This window comes from Neofelis nebulosa, chromosome 2 (genome assembly GCF_028018385.1).
Source record: "Neofelis nebulosa isolate mNeoNeb1 chromosome 2, mNeoNeb1.pri, whole genome shotgun sequence".
Classification (NCBI taxonomy): Eukaryota; Metazoa; Chordata; class Mammalia; order Carnivora; family Felidae; genus Neofelis; species Neofelis nebulosa.
In genome coordinates, this window is record NC_080783.1 from 185,141,908 (window position 1) to 185,157,223 (window position 15,316).

At 49.0% G+C, this 15,316-nt stretch overlaps 1 protein-coding gene across 3 annotated transcripts in view; it reads right to left on the reverse strand.

Moving 5' to 3' along the window:
- Positions 1–752: 752 nt before the first annotated feature.
- Positions 753–15,316, reverse strand: part of LOC131504775 (cytochrome P450 4B1) — a 65,082-nt gene continuing 50,518 nt past the window's right edge. For 2 of the 3 annotated variants that reach the window (XM_058717502.1, XM_058717500.1), the window contains exons 2-12: positions 8,386–8,527; positions 8,158–8,202; positions 7,487–7,614; positions 6,563–6,687; positions 6,095–6,246; positions 5,835–5,941; positions 4,949–5,139; positions 2,621–2,754; positions 1,758–1,822; positions 1,575–1,657; positions 753–1,147 (exon numbers count right to left, since the gene is read on the reverse strand). In XM_058717502.1, coding sequence (XP_058573485.1) covers positions 964–1,147; positions 1,575–1,657; positions 1,758–1,822; positions 2,621–2,754; positions 4,949–5,139; positions 5,835–5,941; positions 6,095–6,246; positions 6,563–6,687; positions 7,487–7,614; positions 8,158–8,202; positions 8,386–8,527 — 1,356 coding nt within the window. In that variant the 3' untranslated portion in view covers positions 753–963. The other variant, XM_058717501.1, reaches the window with a different exon arrangement.

The window sequence follows — 15,316 nt, forward strand, 5'->3', positions numbered from 1 at the left end:
CTCAATAGTGGCCTTAGAACTTGAACCCTGGTGATATATGTGACCTCACCCATCAGGCAGCTGCTGCAGAGAATACTGAGGAAGAATTTCTAATTCATCATGGGGCCCCCCAGTCTGAGGCCCTCCCCTAAAGCCATTCTTTGTACCTTTGTACCTCACCTGCCTCAAGGTTTGATTTAAGCACTGTCTCTTCCAGGAAGCCCCCCTCTTTAATGCCACTCTACTGTTTTCTCCAGCAAAAGTCTGAACACTCAGAGTACTGGGTGACTGTGACACAGATGCTGACAATGGCTAGAGTGCTACAGAAACCTGTCTCAGGAGGGGCAGAAGATACACTTGGGAAACCATGTTCCATATTCCTTGATTTCAGTGGTAGTTGCCTGGGAATTTCCTTTAGAAATTCATTGCCTTGTACATTTTTTGTTTAGGTAATTTTTCCTTATGTCTGTTATATTACACACACACACACACAGATGCACACACATGCACACACATACACAGTTAAGCAGAGAAATACATCTCAGTGAGGGGGAAAGTCCCCAAAGCCATCCCTCTTTCATGTGGAGTAGGTGAGTGCTGGATCAGAATCACGAATCCCAAGACAAAGCTTCCATTGCATTCACTGCATCATCAGGGCTGGCATGTAAGTTTCTGCTACATTCTAGAAAGATTGTCAATTATAGGAGATAAAAGGAGATCCTAGAAGCAAGTATGTGCTCATCATATGTTTGTTGAATGAATGAGGTTTAGAATACACACATAATAAACATTTATTGACACACATGCTTACATGTCACTGCCCTCCAGGTGACTGTTTATGTGGGTGCCTGCTCCTCTTCTAAACTGTAAGCCTCCCAAAGACAGGGAGCTATAGCTATTCTATGATCCAGCCTGGGAGATTCTATGATCCAGCCCAAGGAGAGGCCACAGTCTGGGCTGTCTGGGGCCCTATCCTAGGCAGAGCTACTTCCCAGAGCCCAGGTGCAGAGGCTTCAGGCGGAGGTGGATTCCATTCTTGGAGCGCAGAATTAGCTGGGGCATCTTGATGGGGGGCTGCAAGGGGTCCAGGGCGAACTCAAAGCGGAGCAAGCAGAGGGCCGTGACCACCTTCATCTCATTCATGGCAAACTGCTGCCCGATGCAGTTCCTACCGTGAGCAGCACAAGGTGGCGTCAGACTATGGTGTGTCAAGAGTGAGAAAGTCCAAAACTCTTAGTGGCCAACAAAAGCCAATAACTATTTGTGGATGGACAACTGGCTGATCAATTGATTGACTTGGACACAGGCAACAGATCTTGGGAGCACAGTGAGGGTCCTAGACCGAATAGATTCACATTGGGAGTTCTGGTTTGGGGGCTTCTCTTGGAATGACTCAGCCAGCCCACCACCTGCCAGGAACATGAATATGCTATGGAAAGAAGAAAGTCCCTGGAACTTACTCTGCTTTAGGATCACCCAAAACCCAGTGGCAGCTCCCTTATCACAGAATTCCCCAAAATGATGCTTTACCCACAACATCTTCCATTCTCCCCTCCCCAGTCCTGAGGGCCTGGGGACATTGGTCCTCTCCTTACCTGGGCCCAGCAGAGAAGGGCATGAAAGCAAAGGGGTGGCGTGTGGCCACATTCTCAGGAGTAAAGCGCAGAGGGTCAAAGACCTAAGAGGACAAGCCTTGTTTAAATATCTGCCAGGTGCTGGAGAGGGTGACCTCCATAACCTCCCACCCCATCTGACCTCCAGGCCCAGGGATGGGGTACCTCAGAGTCAGGCCACACTGAGCTGTTCCTGTGGAGGGCATAGATGTGCAGAGAGATCAGGCTGCCTGTGGGCAGAGCAGAGGCTTGGTAGCTAGGTGGTCCTCAGAGAGCCATGCCCACCTCCTCACAGGGCCAGAATCCCCTAGTATTCTTCTAACTGGGCACGAGCCCCCGCCTGAGCACTGCCAGTGATGGAGGGTTCATCACCACGTTCAAGACATAAAAGTGCTTTTGATGATCATATCTACTTCCTCCAGTCCCAGCACTGGACACAAGCACCTGACACAGACATTGTGGAATGGAGAGAGGAAAAAGGAGGACTGAACCCACCTTACCATGAGATAGGACAGGCAAGGACTATTACAACACTTTCTACTTTCAAATAATTGATGCTTGAGGGAAGTTACTATTCATAACCTTATGCTATCAATAGTAACACCTACCATTCATCAGGTGCATGTTGTGTGCCAGATACAGAGTTAAACACTCCTTACGAAGCTACTACATACAGCTGCACAGGTTGTGGAATGCACATAATCATTGTCTATGTGAATGGTGCTTCCTGAAGTTGTTCAGGACACAACCTACATAGTGGCACATGACATCCCTGATGAATACTGTCTCTTTAACCTTGACAACAACCTTGTAAGGCAAATACTCTTCTTGCCCCTGCTTTACAGAAGAGGAAACAGAGGCTCGAGGTAGAGATTTATCCATACATTATAGAACCAGGATTTGGACCAAGGCCAAACACAAAGCTTGAGCTCTTCCCCATTGGTGCAAAGATTTGGCCAAAGGGACAGCGAATGTCAGAGAAGCATCCACAAGGACTCCAGTTCCATCCCCAATCCATTCGATCTCACCTGCAGGTAGAGAGCGGCCATCCACAAAGTTGACAGGCTTGCTGAGCTGGCGGTACACCTGGGGCACAGGTGGGTAGAGGCGAAGGCTCTCCTTGATGCACATGGTCAAGTAGGTCATCTTTCCCAGATCATCCCTACCAGCAATACAACCAAGCTTTCTGGGGATGGGAAGCAACGGGGTTCCACAGGAAGGCAGGCTCCAGCCCCACCTTTCCACCTTAACCACCATCACACATCCAACAGGGAGAGGGACATAAATGCTTCAAGTGTCTACACCAGACTGGAATGGGGTAGCCACTTGGACCCAGGGGTTCTGGCTCCACTTTTCCTTTTTTTATTTTTTTTTCTGATTCCACTTTTCTCCATCCCTCCCTCATTGCTGCTAGAAAAGGAAGGCACAGAACCCTAGAGTTGTATGTGTATCCACCCATCAAAGACAAAGTCACTCCTGTGTCTCTCAAGGCTCCGCAAAAGCCCCATAAAGGACAATTCTTTAGGTTCCACTTGGTTTCTCCTGTGGAGCTGAGGTGGAAGAAAACAAGGGCTAATATACATTGGTTGAATGAAGAAATAAATGCATAAACTATGACAAGCTCAGTTCAAAAACAAAAATTGTATTTCTCTTTTCCTCTTTTCTACCAGGAAGCTCACACACAAATGTGGTCCAACCATGATCACTATGCAGCACTTTATTAGAGAGCCCCAAACCCTAAGGATTTTTTTTTTTTTGGCCAGGTCCTCATTTTTTTTAGATATACTTGACTTTGTTAAAGCCAGGAATTTGTATTCATCAAGAGATACCTTAGAGGAGATGAAATGGCAGGTTACACACCAGGATAAGATATTTTCAATTAACATTAACAAAGTATTATATACCAGTAATAATTTTTTCATTTGTGTTTTATTACTTGTATTGAATAAGTGTCCTGTAAGTTGCTTCAAGTTCTAACTGAAATGAAGTGAAAATAAAATAAATAAATATTTTAACTCCCTGCCTCCAAGCCGTGTTCATGTTGTTATACCACCTAAATGCCTGTTTCTTTCTTCCTTTGTCTGAGTGTCACCCCTCCTTAGAAAGCCAACTCAAGGGGCATCTGGGTGGCTCAATCAGTTAAGCCTCTGACTCTTGATTTTGGCTCAGGTCATGATCTCACAGTTCATGGGTTTGAGCCCTGCATTGGATTCTCTCTTTCCTTGTCTCTCTGCCCCTCCCCTGCTTGTTCTTGTTCTCTCTCTCTCTCTCCCTCTCTCTCTGTCTCTCTCTGTCTCCCTCTCCCTCTCTCAATAAATAAAAGAATTAAAAAAAAAAAAGAAAGTCAGTCCAAGCCCCACTCCTTCTGATTCCTCTGCTGTCAACATGGGTCACTCAATCTTACTCCATTCTGTGTTTTCTCTCTAGCTTTTGGTTATTTGGTTCAACTTTCTAAAAACCTCCTAATGGCAACAACTTGGCTCCTTTTCCTTCTCTTCCCAGCTGCACCCCCAGAAGCACCTGGCACATGGCTGGACACGCTGGGAGGTTTCCAACATCTGGCTGGTAAAAGTATATAGTGGCGACATCAAATCTCAGATCCTGAAATATAGGTCAGTCTCCTTCTGGTGAATCTAGTCTCTCCCACTGACGGAGCATTTGCTGTGCTATGCTGTGTGCCTAACCCCATGTTGGAGGTAGCACAGGAGCCAGAGAGAAAGTTAAGGTGGCTGACAGAAGGCCAAGGCCTGAGGGGGAGGAGGGAAGGAGAGAGGGGCTTGTGGGAGAATCCCAGAGATGACCTGCAAAGCGGTCAGCATCTGTCAGTGTCATGTCAATGAGTTCAAATTTGAATCAAGAAACAGAGAACAATTGAAAGATTTTAAGTGATGGGGTTTGGGAAACAGGCTTTTCTCTTTCACCAGAGGAGTCTAGAGGCTGCACATAACCATACAAAGGCAGGTGGGAGGGATGTGGTCAGCTCCCCAGGGTCTGGCTGTATCCATCCTCAGTTCCCTCCTATCTCCCGGCAGCTGGCCCCCACTGTTCCATCCAGCACCCCAGAAGGGTAGTCAGGTTCTGCCAGCAGAGGCAGTCAGTACACCAAAAATCGGCCTCCTGGTGGCAACTCAACCTGAAAAAGGCTGCACTATGGGAGAAGGAGCTGAGGGATGTGTCTGCAGAGGTCCCCCCCCGAAAGCCACAGCGCTGGAAGGAACAGGACAATGGCCACCACCCTCACCTAGTTTCCAGGATGGTCCCCCTGCATCATCTGAAGATGACACCAGACAGCATAGGCTCAACTTATTGCTGGGACAGGGAAGCAAGACACTGTGCTCGGCCACAGCCTCACTCACCACTGGAAGGAGTCCCGGTCCCCAAGGATCTCGCAGACCTCCTCCCGACAACGACTCTGGTGCTCCGGGTACAGGGCCATGCAGTAGAGAAACCAGGAGATGCCACTGGTGGTGGTGTCATGGCCTTCAAACATGAATGTGTCCACTTCAGCCCGCAGTTCTGCGTCGGACAACTTGATCCCACTTTCATCCTAGGTTAGGGAAGGCATGATGGGACAGCTCAACGTATTTGAGATAGGTATCAAGAAGACATCATAACAGCTGTCAAATGAAGGTCCAAGGGAGGGAAGGAAAACACCTTTTCAGACTGGGAGTTGAGACCTTCCCCCAGATTCCTATCTCAGGCATGGTTTGGATGCCTCCTACTCCAGGAAACCTTCCCTGATCCCTCTGCCCAAGTGACTTTACCCAGCCCTGACAGTCAATTCTGCTCAGAATGCCACCTGGCAGAGGAAGAGATCTTTGTCACTGTCCACCTCCTGTCCTTCCACTAGGCTATAAGTGTCTGGATGCAAGGCCAGGTCTTTCTCATCTTCTGCACAAGAACTAACCCAGGGTAGGGGTTAGTGAGTTTGTAGAGTGGATGAATAAAGGAAGGAAGAAAGGAAGGAAAGGAAGGAAGGAAAGACTCTTCAGAGTCTTAGAAGGCTAGAATTGGTCTTTAGGACTTCTAACGTATGACCCAGGCTTCCTGCTACTACATCTCTCCCCACTGTCACAGCTTCCCATCTATGAGTTTTTTCTGATGTGTGTCATAAGACAAGGAGCAGGTCATATTTGCTGGGGAAAGAGAAGGAAAGTGCTTACCAGCCCCTGCTGCTGTCCAAGGGAGGGGCTTGACCCCTCTGGTACAAGTTCTCAGGTGGCCCACTGCACACTCACTCACCTGAGCCCCCAGAAGAATATCTAGGAAGTCCAGGTGCCTCCGGTTCTGGATCTTCTCCTGCTCTTTCTCATCCTGCAGGGCTGCCTTTCGTTCCCTGATGACCTGGTCTGGGCCAGGAGCAGAGGGTGTCACTGCCTGGGGACCTATTCTCTGCCTGAAGGGGGGTTGAAATTCTTCAGTGGCAGAGGTCCCAGATGGGCCTAGAGGAGCTAGACTAGACCCTTGGCTTCCTGTGGTTGGGCCCTGTGGGAAAGGCCCACCTGTGTGGTCGTGGGCTGCCTGGCAGGCCCGTAGGAAGCGTCGGCCATGTGGGGTGAGCCAGTAGATGAAGTCATTATGGTACTGGAAGGACTCGATGCGCTGCTGCATCAGCAGAGTGAGGTCGCTGACCGCCAGGTAGTAGCTATTGTCCCTACACAGTAGAAGAGTGGGCAGGAGTGCTCAGACTGTGACCCACAGAGTTGCCTGGGGCAATTCCATTCCAGAATCCAGCCCCAACCACATGCTTCTCACCCTTCCTCTCCCTGCCATTAAGCCTCTCCACCAAAGGAAGAATCTGTCTTCTAACTTTGGGCAAGGCCCAGTTGCCTCCACCTATGCCCAAGCTGGGGCTTCCTAGGGCAGGACCCTATGTCCTCTCAAACCAGGGCCCTAGAGTCCTGCCAACACTCCCCACTGAGCTGGCCTGGGTAGATAGAGACTGTAGTCAGCCCCAAGTACCCCCGGACCTGTGACTGAGACCGCTGTTTCCTTTGCCAAAGGTGCACTTCATGAGTGAGTCCAGCGCCATGTGGCCCACATCACAGAAGATGTCAAAGCTCTTATCCTCACGAGCCTTTTCTTCCCACTTGTCCTGGAGCCCAGAAATGGAAGGTAATGTCAGGGGGTCAGCTGGGCACCCCCACCCCTGTCCTCCAGGACGCATAGCCTATCCTCTCTCCCATGAACCAAGTCCCTGGCCTGGCCTCCATCCTGCTGGAATGTAGGGGTGCAGGGCAGGTAGGGGCTTCAGGCTAGGGTAGGACCAGGAGGCAGCACATACAGACACTGAGCCAGAGAGCCTACATAAAGGGAAAAGGAGGGCTGAGAGGTGGAGAGCTCCTCACCACAGCCTGTGTATAAGTCAGGCCTGCAGTGATGCTAGCGAGGAGTTTCCTACAAGGGGAAAGACTAGCCCGGGTAACTTCTAGGGATTACCCATCCCTGAGAGTCAGAGCCTGATCCCTGATCTTTGGCATCCCTTTCAGAGATGAGTTGCTAATGACATTATTTTAGATAGTTGTGGTAGGCAGAGAATGAGAAGGAAGCACTTTCCAGATATGAAAGACCTTCCTAATATTCTCAGATATAGGCATCCCTCCAGTCTGCTACAGGAGGATCCCTACTGGGGCCTCACAGAAGCCCTTTGTTCTAGGAAGAGGGATGCCTGGATTTCCCAGTGGAGACAGGGCCAGAGCTGCCCAACTACTTGGAGCCTCAGCACTTGATCAGAACCCAGCACAGAGCAGGTATCAGGTACAGCAGGGCTTGGCACTGCTATTACAGGCAGTACAGGCCTTTGGGGTCTTAGCAATTCTCCTCATGGCCCTGCCCCAGGGAAGCTTGGGGAGGAGGCAGCCATAGCCTCCAGGAGCCTGGCACTGGGACCTCACCAGCATGGCGTGTGTGGAGTTGTTGAACACAGCCACATAGGGTTTCAGCACGTCATAGTGGAAGCCAGGTGTGAGCAGCTTGCGGTGCTCATACCACTTGGGCCCATGGAGGACCAGCAGGCCTTTCCCTGGGTAAAAGATGGCAGAGGGGAAGCTGGTCATTTACAAGATCCTGTCCCACACCTGGCAGCTTGGGGCTCCCACCCCAGTCCTCCTTACCCAGCCTCCTGTCCCAACAGCTCTGCCTTCTAGCCACCCAGTGTTTGCAGCCTCTGATGAAAGCAGCTTGGCCCTACCATCACTCCCTCCTCAGGTTTTTGCCCGGCCAGCACCACCAATAAAATCTCCTAGGATCCCACTCCAGGGCCACCTATTCCAGGAAGCTGTTTTTCAGACTCATGTATTTTCCAAAGCCCTTGTTATGCCTGTCCATGGAAGAGGACATACCCAGCAGGAGAAGATGCCTGAGCCCCACTTCCCCAGCCAGCTAGGAGCTATCCTGCCTCTTCCCCTGTCTCCCCACTGAGCAGCTGAGCTTGGGAGGGGCACTTGGGAGCCAGGTGTTCCCATGGATGAGATAAGACTGAGTGGGCACAGGACAGAGAGGGATGGGACAGGGAAGGATCCTGGTAACCCAGCACTAAGGTCAGAGAAAGCAAGTGCCCACTCACCAATCCACTGGAGGAAGAAATCATACACGTCCGCAGCCTTGGGATCTGCAGGAGAAAGAGAAGATCGGGTCATGCAAAAACTAGGAGATACCTGAAAGAGGCTTATTAATCAATAGGATGTGGACCTCAGCTGCCCAGACGTAAGGTGCAGACCCCAGGATTCCTCCCCACTTGGAGCTCTGAGCCCTTTGCTCTCAGGAAACCCCACCCTCTCCTGGGAGGCCTCACCTCCTCGGCTATACACAGCCTTGGCATAATCAGGCTCATAGATGTTCAGGAAGCCAAGGAACTGTCCAAGCCAGAGTGGGTGGGCATAAGGGAACTGGTGGGCCCAGGACACCACCTTGTCCAGGCTCCCTGTCTTCTGGATCTGAAATAGTTAAAGAAAAGCAAAACATTCAGGGAACACTATCACCAGCCAGGCCTTAAGTCCCTGGGCAGGAAGAGAGGAGGCTGCCCAGAGAGACCCTTGGAGCATCCTCCCCTCCTCCTGCATTCCTCTGCCAGCCAGTCACAGTCCTATATATCTCTGGGCTCAGTCCCCTCTCCAGTCCCAGAGCCACTGCTGTAAGTCTAAGCACACTCTTACTATACGTGGTTTAGCTTAACAATCCCAAACTAGCCAACCTGCTTCCATCTGGTGCCTGTCACCAACACTCTGTCTATACTGCTCACAAAAAGCAAATGCTTTTGAGCATTAAACTTTTTCATAGTTTAGAAAGATAATACCAGCTTGCTGTGCAATGCAGAAGTCTGCTCGATTCTGCCCCTGCTATGTCATTCAACACATTTGTATTGAGGTCCTACTATAGGCATGGCACTGTCTAGACGTCCCAGGGGATGGGACAGACATGGTTCTGCCCTTTCATTCTATGGGGAACACTGATAATATTCAACTAAACAACAAGTAGAATGAATACAGACAGTAGTAAGTGTAACAAGGGAACAAACACAGTGCTATGAGAAAGACTAACAGTGCTATGAAAACAGACTAATCTGCTTAGACAGGGAGATCCAGGATGGCCTCTTGTTGGAGAGGACACTCAAGGTGAAAACCAAAGGATAACAAGGAGCCAGCAGTGCAAAGAGTAAGAAAGGAACACTCCCAGTAGAGCAAACAGCAAGCACAAATGCTCTGGGGCAGGGGGAATGTGGTGTCTTCCAGGAGCTGCCCCTCGGTGGGACAGTGGCCTGAGATGAGGTTGGAGAGGTTATCTAGAGGGTGGTGTGTGCTCTTTGGGGGATTTTCTAGCTACATCTACTCACCCAGAGGTGCTTTATATAAATGTACTTTTCTGAAACCTGCCTTTTTCATTTAACGTATCTTGTCCTTCTTTTCAAACTCATGCATTTAACTGTCCCTCAATATTTTTAGCTATTTCAATTATATGGTATTCCACTATAGTGATGTACCATTATGTATTTATCCATTTTCCCCTATTCAGAGGCAGTCTTTCAGAGATATACTTAAAACCCTTCAGTGGCCTGCCCATGGGTCTCAGAATAAAGTTTGAGCTCCAGAGTTTGTGAGGAGGTATAGTTATAGCTAATTGGGGAGCTGGAATGTGAACTAAGGAAAGCTGACTTCACAGCCTGCAATCTTTGGAGCTTGGAAGATCTGGGCTTGATATTGATTTCCCCTATTTTTAGATGTGTGAACTTGGGCAACATCTTTAGGCTTTCTGAATCTTACTCTTCTCATCTGTAAAATGGGAATGATAACTTACCTTATAGGATTTTTCTGGTATTAATTAAATCATGCAGGGCATGTGTTATTTGTTGAGGTCATGCGGCATTTAAAGCCCTTAACTGACATATTATATGGAAGGACCCGGCACTGGATCCTGCACAAGGTAAGCCCTCGACTTGTAGTTACCTCCCCTTTAAGCCTATCTTTCCCCAACATCTTCCTCCTCCCTGCATCTCCTGCCATATCCTACTCCCAAACGCCCCCAAACTACACTAAAGAATTCATTCTGAACATGCCCTATGATACTTCCATCCATGGATAAAGGATTAATCCTTGTCCCGAGTAACATGGGAAGTTGAGCTTGAGTTACACCCTCCATCTCCATTCCCTTGGAAACCTGGTAACTGCCTGTGGCGTTCTCTGTTAGTGTCCACTCTGCTTTCTGGGGCCACAGGCTCCCACTGCCCAGGAACGTCCTGGGATTGGAAAGTGGGGGCCAGATTCCCCAGACCGGCTCCTCTCTAGGGTGGACATCCTTAGGGGTCCATGGGTGCTCTAGTCTCAGTCCTCCCCCACCCCACCTCTTGGTCACTACCTCTCCCCACAAGACTGGGCAGCACTAAGCGTGTGCATAAACCCTAACCAGTATCAAGGACACCAAAACTGTATATTCAAAGCTAAAAGATTAGAAATATCTTCCAAGAAGAACTAACAACAATTGAGATGAGGCAGCATCTCTAAAATAACCATAAAAAATCAGTTTAAGAAAATGGATTAGATTTACACAAACTCCATGGGGCTAAGCACAGAGTCATCAGGAGATTGGAGGGGTATGTAATGGTCCACGGGGTAGAGAGGCAATTTCCCCCCCCACCCTAGTGACAAATAGGTGACTTCATTCTCTATCCTCCTTTTCAGAGACAAGTGTACTACCACAAATGTACATGTGAACACATGTGAATGGCTGTGAACACACAACTCAGAAGAGACCCTTGGCTCAACAGAAGGAGCAGAGGGACTTTGGGTGAGATTCACATGGGTCACCATGACTCTCCCAGCCACCACATATTGGCTAAGAAGTGATGGTGAGCCTTGCCCAAAGTCACACAATCCTCAAGTCCAGGTCTTTCAGTTCCAAAGCCTGTGCTATGCCTCCAATACCTCCCTGTCTTCAGCACCAAGGATGAGCTCCAGCCCCAGGAATGACCAGGTTGGAAGGGAAACACAGGGAAGCATCCAAACACCTAAGAAGACAGGAGGACAGGGGCCCAAGAAGTGCCCAAGTCATGGGGATGCAGACATTGGCCCCCACCCTATACGAGCAGTTTTGCTGCCCCAAATTGGGTCCCCCAGGGATTCATTCACACATTCAACAAGTGGGCATGGAGTACCCACTCTCTCTCTTTTTAAAAAAATGTTTAATGTTTATTTATTTTCGAGAGACAGAGTGCGAGTGGGGGAGGGGCAGAGAGAGAGGGAGACACAGAATCTGAAGCAGGCTCCAGGCTCTGAGCAATCAGCACAAAGTCTGACATGGGGCTCAAACCCACGAACTATGAGATCATGACCTGAGTTGAAGTCTGGCACTTAACCGACTAAGCCACCCAGGTACCCCGAGTACCCACTCTCAATGCTAGACAACAGGGCTAGTTCCTGGGGGAACAGTAGTGAGCAAGGCAAAGCTCTGACTTCTCCAAACTCACATGCCAAGTGGGGAGAAAGGAAATAAACAGGAATCAAATGCATTAGCAATATAATTTCAGATAGCAATAACTCCAGGAAGAAAAATAAAGCAAGCTAAGGAGCAAGGCTCCTACTGTAGACAACGGCTTAGGATGGTCAGGGAAGTCCTCTCTTAGGGGACATTTGAGCAGAGATCAGCAGAAGCACCTTCTAGAAAGCCCCATAGCATTGGGCCACTGTCTACTTCTCAAAAGCTGCTTTCCTCAGTTGTCCCCTTCATCCCTCTGCTCCTTGCTCCCAGAAAATTAGCTTTGCTCTACTTCATAAAGGAAACAGAAGCCATCAGATAAGAGGGCCCTAAAACCACAAGATCTGAAGAACTATCTGCTCTGCACCAGCTTCCCTCCTGTTCCAGTAGAGGAGGTGCCCAGGGCCTCCAACCCTCCCTTTGGGCACCTCACCCATCATTCACCCCCTCACTCTCCCACATCACAGACCCCATCCTCTCTATTGGCTCCTCCCACCTGCATTTAAAACATGCTCAAGTCTCTCTCACTTACAAAACAAAACAAAACCTCCATGGATTCTGCTTCCTCCTCTAGCTAACACCCCCATTTTCCTTCTCCTTTCATAACTTCTCAAAAGAGTTTTCTTGATGTTTCCACTTCCTCCTTCTTCAGCCCTCATCTCTCCAACACTGCTGTTGCTAATGTGACCAACACCCTTCTTGTGGGTGAGCCCAGTGGATTTCCAGCTGCTGTGACACAGTCGATTCCCTCCTCTTTCTTGAACTCTGTCCTGGATGTCTTCCCACCTCTCCCGATGCACCCTCTTGGTAGCTCCTCATCCATTATTTATCAATCAAAGAGTGAGGCTCCCCCTAGATCCAGTCCTGGGCCTCTTCCCATGCTGCACCTTCTCCCTGGAGGCTCTCACCTACTCCCATGACTTCCTTTGCCATCTATCTGAGACTACAAAATTGACAGTTCATCCCGGCTTATCTTTCTCCTAATCTCCAGAAACATGACCAGCCATCCCCTGGAAATGTCTGCATGACACCCCCTAGGCCCTCAGACCCAGCATTTTCAAACATCAACACAATATCTGCCCTCTTCACATACCTAGGAATGGAATCACCATTTGCCCTGATACCAGCCAGAAACATGGAATGAAGTCCTACCCCCTAATTTATAGTAATACAAAAGGGGATGCCCTATGGAGGTTGCCTTTCTCCCCTGCAGGTCCTCCAAGTGATTTTTTCCCCTGGAATCAATAAACCAGAACTAAGAGAGCCAGATGTAACAGTTCCTGGGAAACTCTCCAAATCTGGATCCCAAGGCTCCTGTGCCCAGACACTGGAAGGTGCTGCCAGCCCTAAGCCTTTTCGTCTTGGGTCTCAAATCCCCACATTTTTACACTTAGACACAGAAATTCATTCCTCCTGGTTACAGTCCAGTCTTGTGGCTCAAGGAGACCTTTTCTCTCTTTAGGTGACTTTTCTAAATTTGGTTCTTATCCAGCTGTATTAATGCCACAGTTTAACAAAGCTCCCCTTTTCCTAGTGCATACAGGGGACCTCACTGACACCATTACATCTGGCTGTGGAGGAGGTCTTACTCCCAGCTTCTGCCATGCCCTCAATGCCAGGACAGCCTGCTCTACCTCATACTCCTCCCCATGTCACTAACATGTCATTCAACTAACATCTGCTTGGATGGGAGCCTCAGCCCTGTCCTGCTCTTCCTGCCTCCTTTTTGGTCTCTGCCAATCTAGCCACCATCCCAAAGCCAGAGTTCACACAAATCTGAGCTCATCACTTCCTGACTTGAATCCCTTCAATGGTTCCCCATTGCGCTCAGAATAAAGCCTTTTGATGTGGCCTACAAGGTCCTATGTGATCTGCACCTGCCCTCTTCTGGCTTCATCCTCTTGCTTCTGTCCTCCCCCCTCAGAACTCCAGAAGTGAACAGCCATGAACATACTAGACCTAGAGAAAGAAGTATTTGTTGAACAAATTAATTTCCTACACACTCGATGCTCTTTCCAGCTGCTGTGCCCCTACACAGGTAGTGTCTTCCACCCTTCCTTCCTCACTTCCATAGGCTGCTGCATCTAGATCTCTCGGGACTCACTTCAGCATCCCCTGCCCAGGCTGGGCACTGTGTTGTGTTATCTGTCTCTCTTACAGACCAGGTCACTCTAAGGCTGGCTCTAATCTCATTGCTTTATCCTCTGCCCTCAGCAGAGGGCAAGACCCAGAGTTGTTGATCAGATAACACCAGCTGTTTGAGAAAAGAAGAACCTTATCTGACTCCCAAAAACTGGGTTGATTTTGGAGAAAGGAAGAGGATGAAAGAAACCAATGCCTCAGTGTGTTTTGCAGCAAGAATCTCTCCACAGGGGTTTAACAGCTGACATCTGCCCAGCACTTTGCAAAGTATCTATCTATATTTTATCTTTTCTGATCCTCTACTAACCCAACAATGTAAAAATGCTTATCTCCATATTGTCGACGAGGAAAGGGAAGCACAGACAAGAAGCACAGTGAAGGCCCATCAACTGAATAAAAATGAGCCAGGGCCCCAGACTCCAGCCAGGGCCCTTCACTTCACAATACAAGGTCAGGGGCACTGCCCCAGTGATGAGCAAGGCCAGGGAGGAGGACTATGCAGTCCCAGGGGATCACTGTTCCTGGGCTTGGAGCTGGCATTCTCCCCTCTTCCCCCTCACAACAGTCCAGATCCTCCAGCCCCTCCCAACCTCAGACCAACAACATGACATGGCACCTACTATGTGCAAGATCCTCTCTGGGCCCCAGAGTAGAAGAAGGGGGACCCTGGAAGAATAAGACATGATCCCACTTCAAGGGGACACATTGTGAGAATTGAATAGGATGATAGGCAGATGTGTCCAGGGCCTCTAGACTGTAATCAGAGATAAAAAAGGAAAAACCAAGGGGTGCCTGGGTGGCTCAGTTGGTTGGGCATCCGACTTTGGCTCAGGTCATTATGTCACGGTTTGTGAGTTCAAGCCCCACGTTGGACTCTGTGCTGACAGTTCAGACCCTAGAGCCTGCTTCAGATTCTGTATCTCCCTCTGTCTCTGCCCTACCCCCACTTGCGCTCTATGTCTCTCAAAAATGAATAAATGTTAAAAAAAATCTTAGGAGCACGTGGGTGGCTCAGTCAGTTAAGCGTCCAACTTCAGCTCAGGTCATGATTTCACAGCTTATGAGTTTGAGCCACGAATCGAATTTTTTAAAAAATTTAAAAAAAAACTTAAAAAATAAAATAAAAGGAGAAGTTAATCCTGATGGACAGCTCTGCCCCACCTCCTGCCCTTCCTTTCCTACTTCCACAATCACTAGGCTAGGAATCAAACTTGCAGTCACTTTGTATGGAAAGATCATGTCCTGGATGAAAAGGCACAAGTCCTGTACCCAGCTTTGTCTCATTTCCTGAGCTACTATATGGACATAGGCAAATACCTCCCCTTTTCTGAACCTCAATTTCCTCATCTTGGTTTGGAAAAACATCCCTACCCTTACCCTCCCATCCCTCAGGCTCACGTGTGGATCCAACATAGCAGAGGTGCCAAACCCCAGAGGAATGTAGAGGTGTTAGGCCTGCCATGTTTCCCCAGGAAACCTTTGTAGGCCCAAAAGAACCTCCCCTCCAACACTTGTTCTTTCTTCCTGGTGCCAAGGCCCTCCAGATTCTTGTGTAAGAGCCAAGAAGCCAGAGCTAAGCTGTGCTCCAAGCCCTCTATACATCTCAAGGTGGGGGA